Here is a 22,657-nt window from a genome sequence, read left to right on the forward strand (position 1 = left end):
TTAACTCAGAAATTTAGGTACCCTTGGCTTTAAATAAATTTTCACAATAATAACATATCTCAAATATCAACAATAACCCCAAAGGAGAAAAACAAGAGAATAGAATATCTGTGACTCCTCTTTCTATTAAATCTACCAATATTTCACAAACTGGGTGCAAGAAAGGTGCCTATTTAAGTAAAAATAATAGAATGCCTCACAATGTTAGTTACTACAGATTCACAAAAATTTACAGTATGTTAGGCTTTAACATTAACCTAATTTTGATATGAAAAAAATGAACATGATTTTTAAAAGCAATGTTCAACCTCATTTTATTCAAAGATCATATAGAGAAAAATGTTCTTAGATTCCTTCAAAAGCATCTACTACACTGCAATATTTTTATGATTATAAACAAAGACAAATGTGGTCATTTGAGATTTGTAAAGTGCATGTCTTTTAAAAAGTTTGCTTGAAATTCTAAGATCAGATCAATTACTGATAATTTCTTGGCATTAAAAAAAATGACTTAAGGATTTTAACTTATTTTTCATATTTTTATCAAATCTTGGTCACGTTTTTCATATGCTAAAAACCTATTAAATCATCAACAAATGTTTAGAATTTCTAAGCTGCTTCAAACTTGCCAAGCTTATAAAGAAAAATACATTTCTGTTTCATTTCTAGAAATGAAGAAATTTCTCCTATATGCACGACGTTCTGAAATCAGAGGGGTGGATATTGATAATCCATATTTTAACTTTATCACGGCCTTTACAGTCCCTGATATTGATGATGTTACTGTGATAGACTTTGATGCTTCTGAAGAACGTCTATACTGGACAGACATTAAGACGCAAACCATCAAACGGGCTTTTATTAATGGAACTGGATTAGAAACTGTTATTTCAAGAGGTAAAAGATTTCTACTATACAACTTTAAAAATGTTTGTCATTTAGTCTGTAATACTTATGTCTCTTTTGTATTCTTTTTCTATTATCCAATTCTATGTTGTTAATTGAAAGTTGGAATTGATTATTCAATGATTTAATAACAAGCTATATTCTAACAATTGTTGAATGCTATAATTATGCTGAATATAGTAATCTGATAACTAGAAATTTAGCTTAGCAAGAAGAAACAAATTCAGAATGGATCTTGAAATTAACAGATTTTTAAGTAAACAGATTTGAAGACTCCTTTTGGCTATTGGGGGTGTAGTTGTATTTGCCAAAAAGAATATAGGATATTGGTAAAGACTGTTTGCTCTGATTCAAGCTTATTATCAACTTCCTTTTGCATCTATTTTTTATAGAACTAGACTAAACAAATAAGGGAGAAAACTTGTTCCTATCCTTCCCCTGACCCAGCAGGTTGAATCATAGTTTTTTAGTAATGTTGTTGAATTAACAACCTTTAATTATTTTTTTTAATTTAAAAATCTTAAAAAGACAAAAGAGTAAATTTTCCAATAGTAGAAAATATAGCTGAAATGAGACATACATATAAATGCAGTGGTTGAACTCTGAATATTTAGCATGAATTATCCTCATTTTGGCTCTAATTTTGGTATAATGTGATTTCTGGGTCAGTTATTGTTTTATTGAGTGAGTCTTAGTTGAGTGCCTGCTGTTTGCCATGACTTGTAGAATCAAACAATACACACTTTTTCTTCAGTCTCATGGTCCTTGCAAAGACATTAATTTGTCAACAAAGTTCCGTCTAGTCAAAGCTGTTTTTTCCAGTAGTCATGGATGGATGGGAGAGTTGGACTATAAAGAAAGCTGAGCACTGAAGAATTGTTGCTTTTGAACTGTGGTGTTAGAGAAGACTCCTCAGAGTCCCTTGGACTACAAGGAGATCCAACCAGTCCATCCTAAGGGAAATCAGTTCTGAATATGTTTTGGAAGGACTGATGCTGAAACTGAAGCTCCAATAGTTTGACCACCTGATGCGAAGAACTGACACTAGAAAAGACCCTGATGCTGGGAAAGATTGAAGGCAGGAGGAGAAGGGGACGACAGAGGATGAGATGGTTGGATGACATCACTGACTCAATGGACATGAGTTTGAGTAAACTCCGGGAGTTGGTGATGGACAGGGAAGCCTGGCGCGCTGAAGCCCATGGGGTCACAGAGTCGGAATGACAGAGCAACTGAGTGACTGAACTAATTACCCTCCTTGAAGCATGATAGAGTGATTTGAAGGAAGGCAGAGGAAGGCATTCCCATGGGGCTCAGTGGTAAAGAGACACCCAGGAATGCCATTGCAGAAGACTTTGAGATGGGGTTTAATCCCTAGGTTGGGAGGGTCCCCTGGAGAAGGAAATGGCAGCCCTCTCCATTATTCTTGCCTGGAAAATCCCACGGACAGAGGAGCCTGGCAGCTATAGTCCATAGGGTTGCAAAGAGTTAGTCACAACTGAGCACATATGCATGCATGGAGAAAGGCATAATCAGTGACTCAAACAGATATATCAAACTCCTCTGCCTTGAAAAATACTGAAAATTTTAAATCAGATGTTATTTGAGCAATGATTAACTTCTTAATGAAAGCAATAAAAGTACAGGTTTTAAATTTACGCTGTTTCTTAACAGTTTCCATACATACTACTGGAAGACTGGTTTGAGTACCATTAGTAGATGTGAGAGTATTTGAGCACTCAAGTACTCTTGTATTTATGCTAGCTCTTTACCCATCTCAAGTTAATACTGTTAATGAAACTTGAATGAATTGGTTATAAGCTTGTTCAAATATTTATTTCAAATGTTCTATATGAGAAGAGAAAAAAGCTAATGGAAAGATTTCTTTTTTTTTTTTTTCAGGACTTTTCATAGGGGCAAAGGAAAAAAAAAAATTATTGACTGATTAGCTGACTGATAGCTCAGTGGTCTTCTCACAAGTTCATCAAAATCTAATAGAAAATTGTTCACATATTTTATCATGAATGTTAAGTACTTTCCAAAGGCTCTATGAATTGTAAAAAGTAAAGATATTTTTACCTCAAAAAAAAAATTGGGGAACAATTTTCTGTCTCTAAATATAAATTGATAGCTAGTAGCAATTTGGTTAGTTTATCTTTGAGAAAATCACAATTATCTCCATTTAGCAGACTCTACAATTATTAACCACAAATTGAGCAATAATATTTTCTTACTAATAATAGGCATACACATTAGCAACAATTATTATTAATTCAATCATTTTGTAAAATATTGGAATATGTTCTATATGATAAGAAATTGAAGGAGGACCAGAACAGACTGAATAGTATGAAGTACAGAAGAGGGAGTTATGCAAGTTGATGGATATAAAAAAAATAAAATAATAATCAGAACCAAATCATACTGGCCTATGTGGGATAAATTGTTTATTTTTATGTTAATAACTGAAAATAATGAGAACTGAGGAAATGTTTTAAGGAGAGTATGACCACATGATTAGTTTTATTTTGGAAAAATCACTCTAGATATTATTCTTAGTAGAGAGTTGAAGAGATCTAGGATGAAGATAGATAAGCAGTGAACTCTGGGAAATAAGTTTGCTATAGCAGTTGTAGTCAAAGGCAATGAAAGCCTGGAAAGGGTGGAAACCAAAGAAACAGTGGAATGTGGAAAGATTTTTGAGATTACAAAGAGTAAATACTTGAAATAATTGAATATGAAAATTGAGGAACCGGCATTGTCAAGGACAACTACTTAGTCTCTGGCTACCCGAAAAGTTGAACAACATTGCCTTTCCCTTACTTCAAGAATGAAACTTTGTTAGGGACTGATATGTCCTTCCATAAGAAGAGAATCTTTAGATAACCTTTTGGTAGTTCAACTTCTTAGCTCATCAAAGTATTCAAATCCTGCCAGTGATTGTACTTTATTTTATCCTTTCATCTTTTTGATTCCTGATTCCATGCAAATGAAATTTTGGCCTTTCTCTTACCTTTTATACTGTTGCCCTCTGTTTTCTCACTTCATTAGCCTTCGTCTACTGGAATTTTTCTTGAAACATTCTTCTTACCTTTCTCAGCCCAAGTCTAATGTCAAACCACCTTCAAAAATCAGGACCCCATCTATCCATTGCCCCAAGCAGTCCCCATTTTTCTTCCAGTTAGACCATTTTCTGATGAAAACACTGAGGCTCTTTGGATCAAGGTTTTATGAAGGGGATTAGAAATAGTTTGCCTGCCTTGTCATTCTCCATTTCCTGAAACACTAAGCTATTCTTAATGTATGTATTACCCACGTGAGCTCTTTGTTACAGTCGGTTGTAGCAGATAACAGATAGCAGATAATTTCATCAACAGATAAACACTAATATATGACTATAGGCACATTCATTGTATTCATTATTTATTTTTAATATAAATTAATATATATATTTAATAGTAACCAAGATGTAATTTTATTCTTCAAAAAGAAATAATTAACAATTCTTGGCAAAAGGGTTTATAGTTACCTGCAACCCTACCTACTGGTGGCAGTTAATTCTTATACTTGAGTCACTGCTTGGCCCAAATGTTTTCAGTTATTCATGCTCTCAAGGTTTATTTTTCTGACATGTTATATAATAATAGGTGTCATTAATACGACAAATACCGTGACCTCATATAAACTTTGAGAAACTATTATTAAGAATTATTTCTGTTCTGTAGGTAAGAAAACTGACATTCACAGAAACTAAAGCTTAGTGTCTAAACCAGAGAGGAAATGATAAATTCTTACTTAGGATTGTATGTTTAGAGCTCCTATCAGCCTTCCTGCTGATAATAGGACTTGGGGCTTCATTTCAATGGGCTGGGTTTATCATTTTAATATAGCCCCAGACTCAGCTGCACATCTTGAGTACTCCTGTACTGCCTCAGTTCAGTTCAGTTCAGTTGCTCAGTAGAGTCCGACTCTGCAACCCTACGGACTGCAGCATGCCAGGCCTCCCTGTCCATCACCAAACCCCGGAGCTTACTCAAACTCATGTCCATTGAGTCAGTGATGCCATCCAACCATCTCATCCTCTGTCATCCCTTCTCCTCTCACCTTCAATCTTTCTAAGCATCAGGGTCTTTTCAAATGAGTCAGTTCTTTGCATCAGATGGGCAAACTATTGGAGTTTCAGCTTTAGCAGCAGTCCTTCCTATGAATATTCAGGACTGATTTTCTTGAGGATGGACTGGTTGGATCTCCTTGAAGTCCAAGGGACTCTCAAGAGTCTTCTCCAAAACCACAGTTCAGAAACATCAATTCTTCGGCGCTCAGCTTTCTTTATAGTCCAGGTCTCACATCCATACATGACTACTAGAAAAACCATAGCTTTGACTATGTAATGTCTCTGCTTTTTAATATGCTGTCTAGGTTAGTCATAACTTTCTTCCAAGGGGCAAGCATCTTTTAATTTCATGGCTGTAGTCACCGTCTGCAGTGATTTTGGAGCCCAAAAAATAAAGTCAGCCACTGTTTCCCCATCTATTTGCCATGAAGTGATGGGACCAGATGCCATGATCTTAGTTTTCTGAATGTTGAGCTTTAAGCCAACTTTTTCACTCTCCTCTTTCACTTTCATCAAGAGGCTTTTTAGTTCCTCTTCATTTTCTGCCATAAGGGTGGTTTCATCTGCATATCTGAGGTTATTGATATGTCTCCCAGCAATCTTAATTCCAGCTTGTGCTTCTTCCAGCCCAGCGTTTCTCATGATGTACTCTGCATATAAGTTAAATAAGCAGGGTGACAATATACAGCCTTGACGTACTCCTTTTCCTATTGGGAACCAGTCTGTTGTTCCATGTCCACTTCTAACTGTTGCTTCCTGACCTGCATACAGATTTCTCAAGAGGCAGGTCAGGTGGTCTGGTGTTCCCATCTCTTTAAGAATTTTCCACATTTTGTTGTGATCCACACAGTCAAAGACTTTAGTACTGCCTAGAGTTATACCTTATAGAATAAAAGGGTATCCCCCAAAACTCTGAAGTATTGCTTATGATTAACAGAGTAACAAAAAAGAAAATTACCTTAAAGCTCCTGATATAAGCCAGGAGTAGCACAGTTGAGTTTTTATACTTGTATCTATGCTGATTTTATTTTATCTATCCTTTATTCCTCAAACAATGCTTGAAAGGTAAGCATTACTTTCTATTTTTAAATATGAGGAAGCATTTTCTTCAGGGTGACTATACTAGGAAATAGTAGAGCTTTGTCTATCCAAGTTTGGATTTAGGCCTTTGACTCCACAGCTATCCTCTTTTATTCCCCTAAATGTCTTTTTTTTTTTTTTTTTAAAACACGTAAGGGACCTCAGCAAGGTAGAGAGAAGAAGTTTTACAGCAACCAAATGATTTGTGCACAATATCCCTTTCCAGTGCTCACTAAATATGCACTCAATATATTCTGCAGAATTCGTCTAGCAGTACCTGGATGAAGGATAGGATTTATTTTACCCTCTCATCAAGGCTTTTATTTATTATTCTAAAACATAAGGAAACACTTTGAAAATATGTTGACAATCTTATGAAATTCCAGGTCACCATCCATAGAATCCCCCTTTTTTTTTAATTAAAACCCACTGAAATGTTGTGAAGTAATTAGCCTCCAACTAATAAAAAATTAAAAAAAAAAAAAAAGATTCCCATTGTATCTGATTATTCTAGGACAAAGTATACATTGTTCTTCTTTGAAAAATTTAAGACTCAACTTTGAGCAAGCACAACTGCTTAAGCAAAGTATATTTTTTAGTACTAGTCATCTGCTATATGAATAAACTGAACTGTTAGGTTGAGTTTAGCAGAAACTAAAATGGATATAAGAAAGATGAATATAAACTGGAAGTTTATTTCTATAAACAACACTTTCTAAAGTAGTTGTTCAGTCACTTAGTCGTGTCCAACTCTTTGTGACCCCATGGACTGCAGCACACCAGGCTTCCCTGTCCTTCATCATCTCTTGGAGCTTGCTCAAACATGTCTACTGTGTTGGTGATACCATCCAACCATCTCATCCTCTGTCATCCCGTTTTCTTCCTGCCTTCAATCTTTCCCAGCACCAGGGTCTTTTCTAATAAGTCAGCTCTTTGCATCAGGTGGGTGAAGTATTGGAGCTTCAGCCTCAGGATCAGTCCTTCCAAAGAATATTCAGGGTTGATTTCCTTTAGGATTAACTCCTTTGTCTCCTTGTAGTCCAAGGGACTCTCAATAGTCTTCTCCAAACCACAGTTCAAAAGCATTAATTCTTTGGTGCTCAGCCTTCCTTATGGTCCAACTTTCACATCCATACATGGCAACTAGAAAACACATGACTTTGACAATAAGTCCTTTGTCAGCAAAGTAATGTGTCTGCTTTTTAATACATTGTCTAGCTTTATCTAAGCTTTTCTTCTAATGAACACACATCTTTTAATTGCATAGCTACAGTCACTATCTGTAGTGATAGTAGGAAATTATATGATGATATGCTTGTTTTAACTGCAAAAATATAAATCATTTTAAATGCACACCTTTAGATAATATTGATATTGTGTAATTTTATTCCCGATGATACTTTGAATCTAACTGGACCCATTTCAGAGTAGAATTCCATTACTATATAAAATTGTTTTCCACTTCTACCAACCATTTTGTCAGTGAGTACTAAGGATTCATTCATTTCCTCTATTTTCTTACCCAGTAAGAAAAATGCTTAGACAATAAAAGCTATTATGAAAATTAGACCAGAGAATGAACAAACACAGGTCAGTAATAACAGTGAGATCTAGATTCTGGTAACAGGCCTTGAATCGAAGTAGAAAGTTTAGATGGGGAATATCTGTGTGAGGAGGCTTTACAAATAGCTGTGAAAAGAAGAGAAGTGAAAAGCAAAGGAGAAAAGAAAAGATATACCCATTTGAAGGCAGAGTTCCAAAGAAGAGCACAGAGAGACAAGAAAGCCTTCCTCAGTGATCAGTGCAAAGAAATAGAAGAAAGCAATAGAATGGGAAAGACTAGAGATCTCTTCAAGAAAATTAGAGATACCAAGGGAACATTGCATGCAAACATGGGCTCAATAAAGGACAGAAATGGTACGGACCTAACAGAAGCAAAAGATATTAAGAAGAGGTGGCAAGAATACACAGAAGAACTATACAAAAAAAGATCTTCATGATCCAGATAATCACGATGGTGTGATCACTCAACTAGAGCCAGATATCCTGGAATGCAAAGTCAAGTGGGCCTTAGGAAGCATCACTATAGACAAAGTTAGTGGAGGTGATGGAATTCCAGTTGAGCTATTTCAAATCCTGAAAGATGATGCTGTGAAAGTGTTGCAGTCAATATGTCAGCAAATTTGGAAAATTCAGCAGTGGCCACAGGACTGGAAAAGGTCAGTTTTCATTCCAATCCCAAAGAAATGCAATGCCAAAGAATGCTCAAACTACTGCACAATTGCACCCATCTCACATACTAGCAAAGGAATGCTCAAAATTCTCCAAGCCAGGCTTCAGCAAAACATGAACCGTGAACCCCCACATGTTCAAGCTTGTTTTACATAAGGCAGAGGAACCAGAAATCAAATTGCCAACCTCTACTGGATCATTGAAAAAGCAAGAGAGTTTCCAAAAAATATCTATTTCTGCTTTATTGACTATGTCAAAGCCTTTGACTGTGTGGATCACAATAAACTGTGGAAAATTCTGAAAGAGATGGGAATACCAGACCACCTGACCTGCCTCTTGAGAAACCTGTATGCAGGTCAGGAAGCAATAGTTGGAACTGGACATGGAACAGACTGGTTTCAAATAGGAAAAGGAGTACTTCAAGGCTGTATATTGTCACCCTGCTTATTCAACTTATATGCAGAGTGCATCATGAGAAATGCTGGGCTGGAGGAAGCACAAGCTGGGGTCAAGATTGCCTGGAGAAATATCAATAACCTCAGATATGCAGATGACACCACCCTTATGGCAGAAAGTGGAGAAAAACTAAAGAACTTCTTGATGAAAGTGAAAGAGGAGAGTGAAAAAGTTGGCTTAAAGCTCAACATTCAGAAAACTAAGATCATGGCATCCTGTGCCGTCACTTTATGGCAAATAGATGGAGAAACAGTGGAAACGGTGGCTGACTTTATATTTTTGGGCTCCCAAATCACTGCAGATCATGATTGCAATCATGAAATTGAAAGACCCTTACTCCTTGAAAGGAAAGTTATGACCAACCTAGACAGCATATTAAATAGCAGAGACATTACTTTGTCAACAATGGTCCATCTAGTCAAGGCTATTGTTTTTCCACTAATCATGTATGCATGTGAGAGTTGGATTATAAAGTAAGCTGAGTGCAGAAGAATTGATGCTTTTGAACTGTGGTGTTGGAGAAGACTCTTAAAAGTCCCTTGGACTGCAAGGAGATCCAACCAGTCCATCCTAAAGGAGATCAGTTCTGGGTGTTCATTGGAAGGAGTGATGTTGAAGCTGAAACTCCAATACTGATGGCCACCTGATGCGAAGAGCTGACTCATTTGAAAAGACTCTAATGTCTGGAAAGATTGAGGGCAGGAGGAGAATGAAATGACAGAGGATGAGATGGTTGGATGGCATCACCAATTCAATGGACATGAGTTTAGTGATGGACAGTGAGACTTGGCGTTCTGCAGTTCATGGGGTCGCAAAGAGTCTAATATGACTGAGCAACTGAACTGAACTGAACAGAATTTTAATTTTCATCCATGAAGCCTTTTGGTGGAAGAAAGTAGACATCTGTAATTTAAAAAGTGCCTATTCTTAAGCACAAAGAGCTGGACACACACGTATAAAGAGAAGCAAGTAGTGATTTGTAGATAGGTAGGTCTTATAGAAGAGTAAACTAGAAGGTTAATATGTTAGCAGAACAGAGGGTCTTACACCGGAGGAGCTGTTTTTGTGTTTTTTTTTCCCCTTCCAATACAGTGGAAAACAGCTGAAGACTTTTATGGGTGGATATTGGACAGTCAAACTCCTTTGAAGATGATGCAGGTATAACCTTGATAACTAGATTGGAAAAGTGAGAAATTACAGGCAGGATACACTTAGAAGGTTATAGAAATGATCCAATCTGAAATAAAAGCTAGGTATAAGAAGATGACAGACAGCAAGAGTGGAAACTGAAGTAACTGAACCTGATGAATGTAAGAGGTAAACTTGACCAAATAATTGGAAAGATATTAGAGACATTGATCCATAGGAAAATAAAAAGAGACTTGCTTCAGACTTTTCTCCCTAATCAGCAATGATATGCTTCTCTAAGACAGGAATAATGATAAGGTTGGGATGTAAAGCATATAAGGATTAGTGAAGAAGTTATAATTTTGCCATGTTCTTAAAAAAAAAAAAGATTTAGAAAACATGCATATGTGTTAAAAGTGAGAAAGCCAAGGTCATGGTAAATACTCAGTTGATCAGAGTTGGAGAGCTGTAAAATGCCCGAGGATAAGCATTAAAGATTTCTAAAGTATTTGTAATGTTCTTAAGATGGATTATGGATGTATTGATGTTTTCTTAGTTTGTGTACCATCATGTGTTATATATATAATAACATATAGATAGATATATATATACACACATACATATATACTTTTATGATCAGAGTTTTTCATAAATGCAACAGAGTATTTAATATTTACAGAGTTCCTTTGAGAAAGCTTTTCACAAGTATTACCAATTTGCTTTTTTAAGCTTTGCTTGCAAGAACAGAGAAATACTTGCCAAAAAAAAAAAAAAAAAACCTACTGCAAATGAGTTTTGCCTGGCTGAAGCCATAGCTGCCCTGAGAGTTATGAATCCCCTCCTCTTTGAAGGCATACCTGATTTGGGGCAGAAGGCTTGGTGTCCACTCCCAAGATGCTGGTGTCAGTAAGTCTGCTTCATAGAAAGAAGGAAAGAAAAAAAAAGATGATTCTCACAAGCAGAGAATTGACAACCAGTCCATTTTTATTTAGATTTACTGACATGTTAACCAGTTTGCATGCTTACCTCAATCCCTCTTTCATTTAAGGCCTTCTCTCTGAATTATATCTTTCAATGATCTTAATTTAGTAAGAATTTGTTATTGATATATGAAAATAGTTGTGTTTAGTCTTCTTTTTATAAAGATAATTTTAATTGCAGTAAAATATATATAATGTAAATATCATCTCAAACCTTCTTTTTTTGTTTTTTCAAACCTTCTTAATTGTACAGTTTAGTAGTGTTAAATACATTCACAATGTGTAACCAATCTCCATAACTCTTTCCATCTTACAAAATGAAACTCTCCCCATTAAGAAACAACTTCCCTTATACTTACCTGGCAGGGGAGATACCATGATCATGAAGGTGGTTTTAACAGGGCGAGGCTTATCCTTTGCACTCCGGATGTGCTGACCCCTGTGATTTCCCCAAATGTGGGAAACTCGACTGCATAATTTGTGGTAGTGGGGAAAAAAAAAAAAAAAGAAACAACTTCCCATCCCCCTTCTCATTTTCTAGAAACCACTATTCTATTTCTATGTCTCTGAAACTACTATAGGTACCTCATAAAAAAGGAATCGTCTAGTACTTACCTTCTTGTGAATGGGTCTTTTCTCTTAGCATGATATCTGCAAGTCCATCCATATTGTAGCATATCAGAATTTCCTTTCTTTTTAAGGCTGAATAATGTTCCATTTTATGTATGTATCCCAATTTGTTTATACATTCATCAGTCAATGGATGTTTGAGTTGCTTCACTCTTGGCTATTGTGAATAATGCTACTGTGAACATAGGTGTATAAGTATCTCTTTGAGAACTTTGCATTCTTTTGGTTATATACCCAGAGGTGGAATGGCTGGATCATATGGTAATTCTAAATTTTTGAGAAACTGCCATACTATTTCCCACAAAGGCTGCACCATTTTACATCCCCATGATCAGCTCACGAGGGTTCCAGTTTCTCCATATTCTTGCCAATGTTATTATTTTCTTTTTGTTGTTGTTGTTTTTCTTGTTTTTTGTTTGTTGGTTAGTTTTCTATTATTAGTAGTAGTCATCCTACTTGTGAAGGGCTTCTTTGGCGGCTCAGATGGTAGAGTCCGCCTGCGATGCAGGATACCTGGGTTTGACCCCTGGGTTAGAAAGATCCCTTAGAGAAAGGAATGACAGCCTAATCCAGTATTCTTGCCTGGAAAATTCCATGGACAGAGGAGTCTGGTGGACTACAGTCCATGGTATGGCAGAGGGTCAGACACGACTGAACAACTTTCACTTTCAATTAATAGGTGTGAGGTAGAATATACTTGTGCTTATGGATTCACATTAGGATTCACATTTCCTAATGATTAGTGATGTTAAATATCTTTTTGTGCTCTTGTTGGTCATTTCTGTGTCTGCTTTAGAGACACGGCTATTGAGTCATTTGCCCATTTTTAAATCAATATTTTGTTGTTGAATTGTAGTTTGAAATATGATGTTGTTGAATACAAATTCAAAGTTTAGTGTCATTTTCTCTCAATCCTTTCCAGATATTATTTTACTATCTTTTCACATCTCTTGAGAATCTCTGTGTTTGTCTAATTTGTCATTCCTTTTTTTCTACAGAATATATGTTTTCTCTCTAAATGCTTTTAAGTTCTTCTTTTTCCTCATGACTGTTTTTATTTAGCTGTCTAAACTTTACTGGGTCATGTCTTTCGTCAGTGCAGGGAGAAAACACCCTCAACTATTGTCTCTGACCATTTTTCTAGCCTAGTCTCTTTATTCCTTCCTTCTGAAACTGATTAGATGTGGTAAGTTATTCATTCTAACTTCCAACTCATCTAATCATTTTGTTTCTGTTTTCTTTAGCTAACAGTTTGCCTTGCAGTTCATCAGATGTCTTGCAATTCACAAGTTGTCTTGCAGTCACTAGTGTCTAACCTGCTGGTTTAACCATCTAAATAATTATTCTTTTTAATATTGTCAAGTTATTTTGCTTCTCATTTATATACATTTCAAGAAGATTTTTTAAAATAAATTATTGCACCTTGCTTATTATTTTGAAGTATATTTTTTTCCTTTAAAATCATCCACTCAGCTTTCTTTATGTTACACACAATAATTTAAAACCATGTAGGCTTTGGAAACTTAAACCTACTCTTTATTTTTCTCGTTATTCTTCCTCTTATGTCTTATTCTTTGTGTGTGTTTTAATTTTTCTGACCTATTATGAAAACAAATTCAGTATAGAAATTGTAAATGCTTGGGTGGAGAAAATTTGTTTTCTTCCTTAGAGGATTTGAATTTGTTTCTTTTGGAGAAAAGGAGTCATTATAAGCAAAGAACCATTCTCCTACACAAACAATGGATGCATCTCTTGCCCTACCATAGACCTATGCTTAGATTTTTTCCTCTCATACCCATAAGAGAGACAGAAAAAAATTTTTATATTTATTTAAAGAATCATGCTCCTTTTTAAGCAGGTATATATATATATTTTTTTTTTCCTTTTTTAACTCACCTGAGGATGTTGACCATTCTGATATCCTGGGATTGCACTTGTTTAGCTCTGCTACTTTTTGTCGGTTTAAAGACTGAACACTCTTGCACTGAGCGACTAGTAATCCAGGAATCTCTAGATTTTCATTACAAATTGTTGCTCCTATGGCTACACCAACCTCTATATTCCTACTTGGCTTCCTTTATGATTTTATGTAACATACAATTGTGTATTAGCATTTAGAGATTTTTCCATCTGTCTTATGAACTCAACAACACATTTCAAAGTTTTAGTTTATCATACATCAGGGAATTTTGCGGCAGTGGAAGACTTTTAGGAATATCTAATATGTCTTATTTTAAGAAGTGAGAGTCATTGGAAATAGGAAATTGAACTTTCTGAAAAATTTGCTCAGAGATATTGGCTTGACTTGAAACAAGGAGTTTAATCAATTCATTATTTCCGTATTTTTATCAAAAAAGCAAAAATATCATTAAATGTATTTCAGTTGTTATTCTTTTCCTGACCCCTTTATGGTGAATTTACTAGGACATTCCAAAACAATAAGACTTGGGCAGTAGTGATGGTCAAAAAAGACATAAGTTTTATTTTAGACATAAAGCTGATAATTAGAAGCTCCAAACTAATGGACAGAAGAAGGGTTAGGATAGAAAATGAGAATTGAGATTACCTGAATATGTTTAGATGTGTACTACTGAAAATACTCTTGAGGATCTTACATCTGATATTTTTAACTTAGCTCACATATCCTTATAATTATAGTTTGTCCATATTATGAATTTATCAAAAGCTATTTATTTTGAAGGCAATGCTGTTGTTTTTTGAGGAGAAGAGCTATAAAGATAAATTAGCAAGGGGCCTATCTTCAAGAAGTATATGTGAAATAAGTAGTATGTTCACAAATAATTATCATGTTACATAGAAAAGGATTGACCAGATATAGTCCTATTGAGTTAGATAGATAGAGAAAATCTTTAAGACTGGAACATATAGAAGAATTGATTAGGTTTTTGTGGTTGAAGGGCAATGTTGCCTATCAACTAAACTATTTTGCATGAGCTTTAGAAAAAATAATAGGTATGAGGTCCAGGTAATTCTGTATAGATTGGAAAGATCAGGACAAGTATGGAAATCTGAGAAAATGTCAATATGACTCAAGGGTAAGATAATGGGTCAAAAATGGTGAGAAATAAGGTTGGACAGACAGTTATATTCAGATTATATAGAAAGCCAGGCTAAGGAATTTCAGCATGACTTTGAGTGGTTGGAAGCAATCAAATACCTTGGGCAATTGAAGGTCACAATCCGGAGCTCTCTAGTCAGAAAAATAACCTGGAGGCAGCTAAATCAACTGCCTGAAAGAGGAAAATACTGTATGCTCTGCAACATTAAAGATAGAAACAGATTTGAGACAGCACAGACCGTAGAGTTGACAGGGACTGAACAGGCATTAATAGCTTACATTTGGGCTTCTCCGATGGCTTAGATGGTAAAGAATCTGCCTGCAATGCGGGAGACGTGGATTTGATCTCTGGGTTGGGAAAATACCCGGTTGAGGCCATGGCAACCCACTCCAGTATTCTTGTCTGGAGAATCCCATGGACAGAGGAGCCTGGCAGGCTACAGTCCATGGGGTCACAAAGAGTCGGACACAACTGAGTGACTAAGCACAACATACAGATTGCGTTTGGCTATGCTTTCCAATTTAAGAGTGCAGTGCATTCTCTAGGTTGTATGTTTAGGTGTCAGTCAGAAACAAGTAAATGAATTATGAGGAGTAGAGACAGCAGGAAAAAAATAAGCAAGCAAACTTTGGATAGCATGTATTTTAGAGGAAATAAAAGCTTTATTTTTGCAGTACCAAGCAATTCAGGATAAAAAGGCAGAAAACATTAAATCCTTGGATTGGCAAAGTATCCCTCAATCCTGAATTAAGCTACATAAACACACATCATCTAATAGTCACAAAATCCTATGAATTATCTATAATTAGTCTCATTGTGCTGATAAGAGAAAGAAGCCGAAATTTAAGTGACTTCATTAAAGACAAAAAATAGGCACCCAACCTAGAACAAAAGCCAGAAATTCTCATTATTGTTTCTCAGTAACCAATTAAGTCCAGAGAGTAAAGGAAGAAGAAAAAATATCCTGAGTGAAGCAAAATAAATATCTGACATGCAAGGTCTAGCTTTACAAAGGCGTTGTGTTATTATTATTCTTATTGTTTCTCAGTGAAAGGCAGACTGGATGAGAATAAGTAAAAATAAAAATAAATTTCCAGCATTGGGTTGAGAAATGAAGTTTGCATTCAAAATCTGCCAACTTAACAGAAATTAATGATGAAAGGTACCTTGCAGAGTGAGAAGTTGCTGCTTACAGGATAAATTGAAACATGGGGAATACTTTTAGGACACTGTGATTACAAGTTATTTAGAAATAATGAAATGAATATTGAGCAGGAACCCAGGCTCTGTCAAGACTCAAGGATGTAAACTTGAGGTTGAGCCTCCTATGCCAGCACTACACATCACAGCTGACCCAGAACTGCCAGGAATCCCTTTTTTAAAATTTTGAAGTGAAGTGAAGTGAAGTGAGGTCACTCAGTCGTGTCTCTTTGCAAACCCATGGACTGTAGCCCACCAGGTTCCTCTGTCCATGGGATTCTCCAGGCAAGAATACTGGAGTGGGTTGCCATTTCCTTCTCCGAATTTGAACTAGCTGGCAAATTTTACAAATCTGGAGTTTTCACCTTTCAAAAATGTTGCTTGATGGCATCTTTTGAAAACTATAAAAAGGGAAGATGTAGCTTCCCAGGTGCCACAGTGGTAAAGAATCCTGTCAATGCAAGAGACCCTGTCAATGCAAGAGACACAGGAGACAAAAGTTCACAAGTTCGATCCCTGGCCTGGAAAGATCCTCTGGAAGAGGAAATGGCAACCCTCTCCAGTATTCTTACCTGGTATATTCTATGGACAGAGGAGCCTGGCAGGTTACCGTCCATGGTATCACAAAGAATCAGCCATGACTGAGCACAGGACAGACAGAAATTAGATGAGCTAAGTAGCAGCCACTCTGCGTTTCTAGAAGCATTTGGCATGGAACCGCTGCTCTGGGGCAGTAGCTGCAGCACTTGGGAGTTAGTTTTAACTTTGCTGAATCTTAGGGGCCTTCTCAGATCTACTGAATCAGAATCTTCATTTGCACAGTCTCCAAATGTCTGATAAATTTGAGTAACAGGAGTCTGGAGAACCCTTAGAGGTACAGCTATCTAGGAAATATAAAACTTTTTAAAATAAAGGCAATACTCAGTTAATGCATTCAAATACTACAAACTGGAAATTAAACTGGCCTTGTGTATGACCAACCTAGACAGCATATTAAAAAGCAGAGACATTACTTTGCCGACAAAAGTCCGTCTAGTCAAAGCTATAGTTTTCCAGTAGTCATGTATGGATGGGAGAGTTGGACCATAAAGAAAGCTGAGCACCGAAGAATTGATGCTTTGAACTCTGGTGTCGGAGAAGACTTTTGAGAATCCCTGGGACTGCAAGGAGATCCAACCAGTCCATCCTAAAGGAAATCAGTCCTGAATATTCATTGGAAGGACTGATGTTGAAGCAGAAACTCCAACACTTTAGCCACCTGATGTGAAGAACTGACTTGTTGGAAAATACTCTGATGCTGGGAAAGATTGAAGGTGGGAGGAAAAGGGGCCAACAGAGGATGAGATGGTTGGATGGCATCACCGACTCAATGGACATGAGTTTGGGTAAACTCCAGGATTTGGTGATGGACAGGGATGCCTGGCATGCTGCAGTCCATGGGGTCGCAAAGAGTCAGACACGACTGACCAACCGAACTGAACTGAACTGAGCTGTGTATCTGTTAAAATGTTGAAAAGATTTCCTAGTATCCATTGTTTTAACACTTTATTTTTAATTTGTTTCTTTAATTAAAATGTGCAATTATATTTAAGCCATCTTTTTTTAAAAAGATGCCCAGTTGAATAATCAAGTAATAGCAACCCAAATATTCATATTGGCTGTAATGAATAAAAACATAATTAGATTTCAGTAATTTCTTTAGAATCCACCTCGGAGGAATGTTAAAAGGATTTCAGTTTCTTTGCTCATATTTCAGTAAATTTCTGTTAATTATCCATTTTAAAGATGTTCAACTCTCTGGTAATTCTTTTCAGAAAGTTGAATTGTTTTATTTAACTTCAGTAACAAATTGGCACTTAAAAGATAAAATGGCCCATTTGTTGATGGCCCACAAGTACTTTCCCCTGACTAGAAAGATGTGCTACCAACTAGAGAAGCTATTACTCTAATTTGAATTTTGGTCACCTTGGCCCATAGGACCTCTGCCTACATCTGCTCCTTAGTGTTTACTAGCGAGTCATTGACTGTTAGTGCAATTTCAATGCTAATTGTTACTTCAGGTTTTCAAATGGCTCAGCAGTAAGACATTAACGATTATTCATGCTTTAAGAAAGGCTGATAAGGGAATAAGATTACAATCTTGTACAATTTTAGCTAACAAATTAAAGTGTAAATTAAATTTTCCCTGAGACAGAAAATAACTGACTTGGAAAGGCAAAAGAATGAGAAATTTCATTCACTTGTGATTTTCTCTTTCCTGTTGTACAGATATTCAAAGTATCAGAGGGTTAACCGTGGACTGGGTCTCACGTAATTTATACTGGATTAGCTCAGAATTTGATGAAACACAAATTAATGTGGCAAGACTAGATGGCTCCTTAAAAACCTCAATTATCCACGGAATTGATAAGCCACAGTGTCTAGCAGCTCACCCAGTCAGGGGGTAAAGTATGATTTTTTTTTTTAAGTTTTTCAAAATTTTATACACCTTTGCTCTGATTTTATGTAAAAATGTTGTCGAATTCAGAAGAGACACACGTATACATATGTGTATATACATATAAGCTATACAGTAAAAAAAGCAAATGTGAATATGGAAATTATAGGAGATCCCTGGTTAAAGATTTCTGCTTTCTGTATGAAATCAAATTTTTATATATTACTGTAAAATTTTATCAGTTTATGTTTACAAAGAGTGACAGCTCAGAATGAAAAAAAAGAGATAGAGAGAGAAGCCTAGAAAAGTTGTTAATTTCATTTCAAATACCAGTTGTTAATAACGTGTTTACTATGATTTGATGTTATGGTCACTGCAAATTAGATCACATTCTCCCATCTTCTGGTTAGTCTTCAGGTATGCATGTAGAAAACTCATGTAGAGCTAAAAGAAAGTCTTTCTCCTTAGTGCTTTCAACAGGAATGATTGAAATGACTTTGTTCCCTTCTCTGGTACCTGATTTTTCTAAATCAAGAGAATTCAACATTGATGAATGATTTTAAATGGAAATAATTTACTGTAGTTAAAGTTAAGGGTTTCCCAGGTGGCACTAGTAGTAAAGAACCCGCCTGCCAATGCGGGAGACATAAAAAATATGGATTCGATCCCTCATGCAGGAAGATCCCCTGGAGGAGGGCATGGCAACCCACTCCAATATTCTTGCCTGGAGAAGCCCAGGGACAGTTATGGGTGTAGAGGAGAAACAAGTGAGATAATGGGTCTTCAGTGACAGGAAAAAGTAAGAGTGGTACTTCTTCCCAGGCAAGTGGCTCAACAATTTGGGGACTTCCTGGAAAAAAAAAAAAAATCCTGAACCAATAGTTTACTTTAATATTAACTTAGTTCTTCAACAAATGCTTCTAGTCAACAAGTAGGTCTATTTCTAATATTTTTAAACCATATCTCTTTTGAATTAAGGAAACTCTACTGGACAGATGGCAACACAATTAACATGGCAAATATGGATGGCAGTAATAGCAAGATTCTCTTTCAAAATCAAAAGGAACCAGTTGGTAAGTTTTATTTTATTATATATATATATTATATATATATATATTTACAGTTAATCACTACAGTTTTTAATATGACAAATCTGTGCTCATACAATGGATCTTTGATCATGAGCCTGAAAGAAAATATTATAGATTGATAATATAAATTAAATCAGAAATTTATTGATCTTATTGAATCCATTTGGTTTATGTAGGGTAGGGAGGAAACTTTTTTTCTGGAGAAGAAGTTTTTTTTCAATAAGATAATTTTTTATAGTATCTAAAGTATGGAGGTTGCTTAAAACTTAATGTAATTAATACATATAATATCTTATTCTCACTGGTGAATATCTGATACACCAATGAGACACCAATTGCTTCAGTGGTAATATGATGTACTGAGGCTTCCTCTGATCATCACTGTTGTGGCATTATTAATAGTTACAATGACTTGAGTTTAAGCCTTTAATATTTAATTTTCAGCAGTTTTCATTCTACCTTTGTTAACCACTGTAAATCATCACATGAAACTTCATGGTGCTGAAAGACAGCTTTGAGTCATTCCCATAAATGATCTTTGAAAATCAAACTACAAGGATTTTTTTAGAAGATAATGTTACATATTTACACATAGATATCTATACATTATGCTAATCTTTTCATACAGTAATCATTTTCCTCATGATCCCTTATACTTCTTTGAGAGGCCTTAATTTGTCATCTCGAAGTACCTTTTTAAAAAATCCAATAATGAACCTGGGTTTTTATATTATATTAAATGTATATATGCAAAAGAAAACCATAATTTTGCTTTGAATTGAATACTATATATTTTTTAATCTTGGAGTAAAATCACTGCACCATGGGACTTTTCAGCACTAATTTCTTTGTTTTAGAAATGTGGAAATATACTTACTTGAAGTATCTCATTTTTAATAATGATGATTCAATAAAGGAATAATATCAACAAGATTTACAATAAATAGGAATTTTTATGTGGCCCATAGAATAAGCCTCTGATGTAAAATGATACTATTAACGACTCTTTTCTTTGGACTGTTGGTTCTAAGATGTGATACACAATTGAAATTCAAGGTAGTGTTAGAAATTAAAGGCAAATAGAAATGCTAATACTTCTGTGTAGAAGATGATAGAACAAAAGAAACAAGGGACTCTACAAGATAGGACCCATACAAGGGACTTAATTTGGACTAAAGCAATTCAGTCAGTGCTTATCTGGAGTTGTTCAGCATATTTAAAATGGAAAAGTGAATGTGATTGAAACAGTGTGAGCAAATAAAGTTCTTACATTGTAATGTGGTAGCCATAGGTTACACCAAAATGTTAATTCACATGCTTGTTTTTATAATGGGGAAAGCCTTATCTTTCTTAATACTAAATTTCCATTTTCCTACCCAAAATAAATTAAAGAATAGTTATATATGTATAACTTATGTAAAGAAAGTTTGTAAGGAAAAGAATTAGTGTTACTCTATACACTTTGTAGTTGGCCCATCAGATGTCATATACCACATACTGTTAACTGTGTATGGATGATGATTCAACATCATCATTTATTTTAAAGGTACATCACCATTAAACATTTCAACATCATCATTAAAATTTTAAAATAAATTCAAAATGACACCATTAAATATTAATTTGTGTGAGATATACTATTTTCTCAGAAATAATCCAGAACCTCATTACAAAACATATCTGAAGTCAAGATTCATGAGTATGGATTGTGAGTCATATATTCAGTAAGCAGATTTTCATTATCAGATTTTGTATTCAGCCTGTAGATAAAAATTGAGCATTGTTCTTTTTCCTTTAGGGGCACAGGAACCTAAATCACTTTAGATTCCACTAAGTGAATTTATCCCAGTGACCTTGAGCAAATTACAGTTAGCTTGGTTGTACTTGCTTTCCTCATCTGTAAAATCAAGGCAAAATGCCTATTTTTATAAAGTTCTCATGAGGATTAAATGAGGAAAACTTATGAAAAGAACATCTGGCCTTTCATAATAGAACCTATCAGGACAAGTATTAGAAAGTATATTGGGTCCCATAGACTGGAATTTGAATGATTTGATTGTCTGCAGTATTAAGTGCGTATAAATGAATTCAGTGAAGAATAAACACAGAACAAAATCCACAGAAATCTAGCAAAGGAATATATGTAACCAAGTGGGCCCCTGAGATGAGCAAACTTCTATGCACATCTGAGGATTTCTATATTGTCTTGATGTTGATACTCAGAGGCAAAAGCACGTTTGAGGCACTCATGCTGCTCCCAGATTTTGTCAGCGTAGCCCCCCGCCCAGGGCAATAGACAGCTGTGCCCTCATCTTGTTCTAAGAGTTCTTGATGTGGTTTACAGGCATGGGTTACAAGTTCCTTCCAGTAATTAGGTTACTAGTCGTGTTTACCAAGTGTTAAGATTGGCAGTCTCTGTGATGTAAATGACAGGCTGTGTTGTCCATTGATAAATGTGTTCTTCTTACTGTTTCTTCTCCCTTCCTTGTCTAAGCTGTTGGCTATTTGGCTCTGTAGGGGAGGAAGAGGCTTTCCTATCACTTTCTAGGTTCTTTTGGCTGGTCTAATGCAAATATACCTTAGAGATATTACAGCTTCTGTTCTAGACCACTGAAATAAAGCAAATATCACAATTAAGTGAGTCACACAAAAATTTTTGGTTTCCCAATGCATATAAGTTATGTTGTACACCGTACTGTAGTCTTTCAAGTGGGAGATAACATTGTGTCTTAAAACAGTGTACATACCTTAATTAAAAAATACTTTATTGCTAAATTCCTAACCATCATCTGAACCTTCAGCAAGTCATCATAGTAATGGCAAAGACTACTGATCACAGATCAATGTAAGAAATATAGTGATGTAAAATTATGAGATATTAACCAGTTGTGGCACAGAAACGGGCAGTAGTCAGATGCTATTGGAAAAAAATTGTGCTAATAGACCTACTAGGTGCAGGGTTGACACAAACCTTCAATTTGCAAGAAACACAGTATCTTCAGAGTACAGTAAAGCAAAGAGAAATAAAATGTGCTATACCTGTAGTGAAATTCACAGAAGGCAGGAGAAGAAAAACAGGGAAAAAAACTTAATTATGTGCATATGGGAGCCCCATAAAAATGATATCCAAAGAAGCAACCAAAGCAGGAAGCTTTTTTACCTATTAGATAAAGAAAATTGTTTGTGAAGATTTGACAAAACAAAGGGATTTGAACTTGTGGTTCCAAAGTAATGAAGAGGTAACTAACCTTATTAATACTCCTTTCTTGGCCTTGGATTCCCTATCTCTGGCAATAAGGACGCCTTCTATCTTCCTGGTACAA

The 22,657-nt window shown here is 35.5% G+C and overlaps 1 protein-coding gene and 1 pseudogene across 1 annotated transcript in view; both read left to right on the top strand.

Moving 5' to 3' along the window:
* The window catches only part of LRP1B (LDL receptor related protein 1B), a 2,070,284-nt gene that overhangs the window by 1,371,108 nt on the left and 676,519 nt on the right, over positions 1–22,657 (top strand). Inside the window, exons 29-31 of the mRNA XM_043894665.1 lie at positions 670–897; positions 18,075–18,249; positions 19,222–19,316. Of these exons, the coding sequence (XP_043750600.1) occupies positions 670–897; positions 18,075–18,249; positions 19,222–19,316 (498 nt within the window). The remainder of the gene's footprint in view (positions 1–669; positions 898–18,074; positions 18,250–19,221; positions 19,317–22,657) is intronic.
* LOC122688802 lies at positions 11,248–11,423 on the top strand (annotated as a pseudogene).

This window comes from Cervus elaphus, chromosome 33, assembly GCF_910594005.1.
Source record: "Cervus elaphus chromosome 33, mCerEla1.1, whole genome shotgun sequence".
NCBI classification, from domain to species: domain Eukaryota; kingdom Metazoa; phylum Chordata; class Mammalia; order Artiodactyla; family Cervidae; genus Cervus; species Cervus elaphus.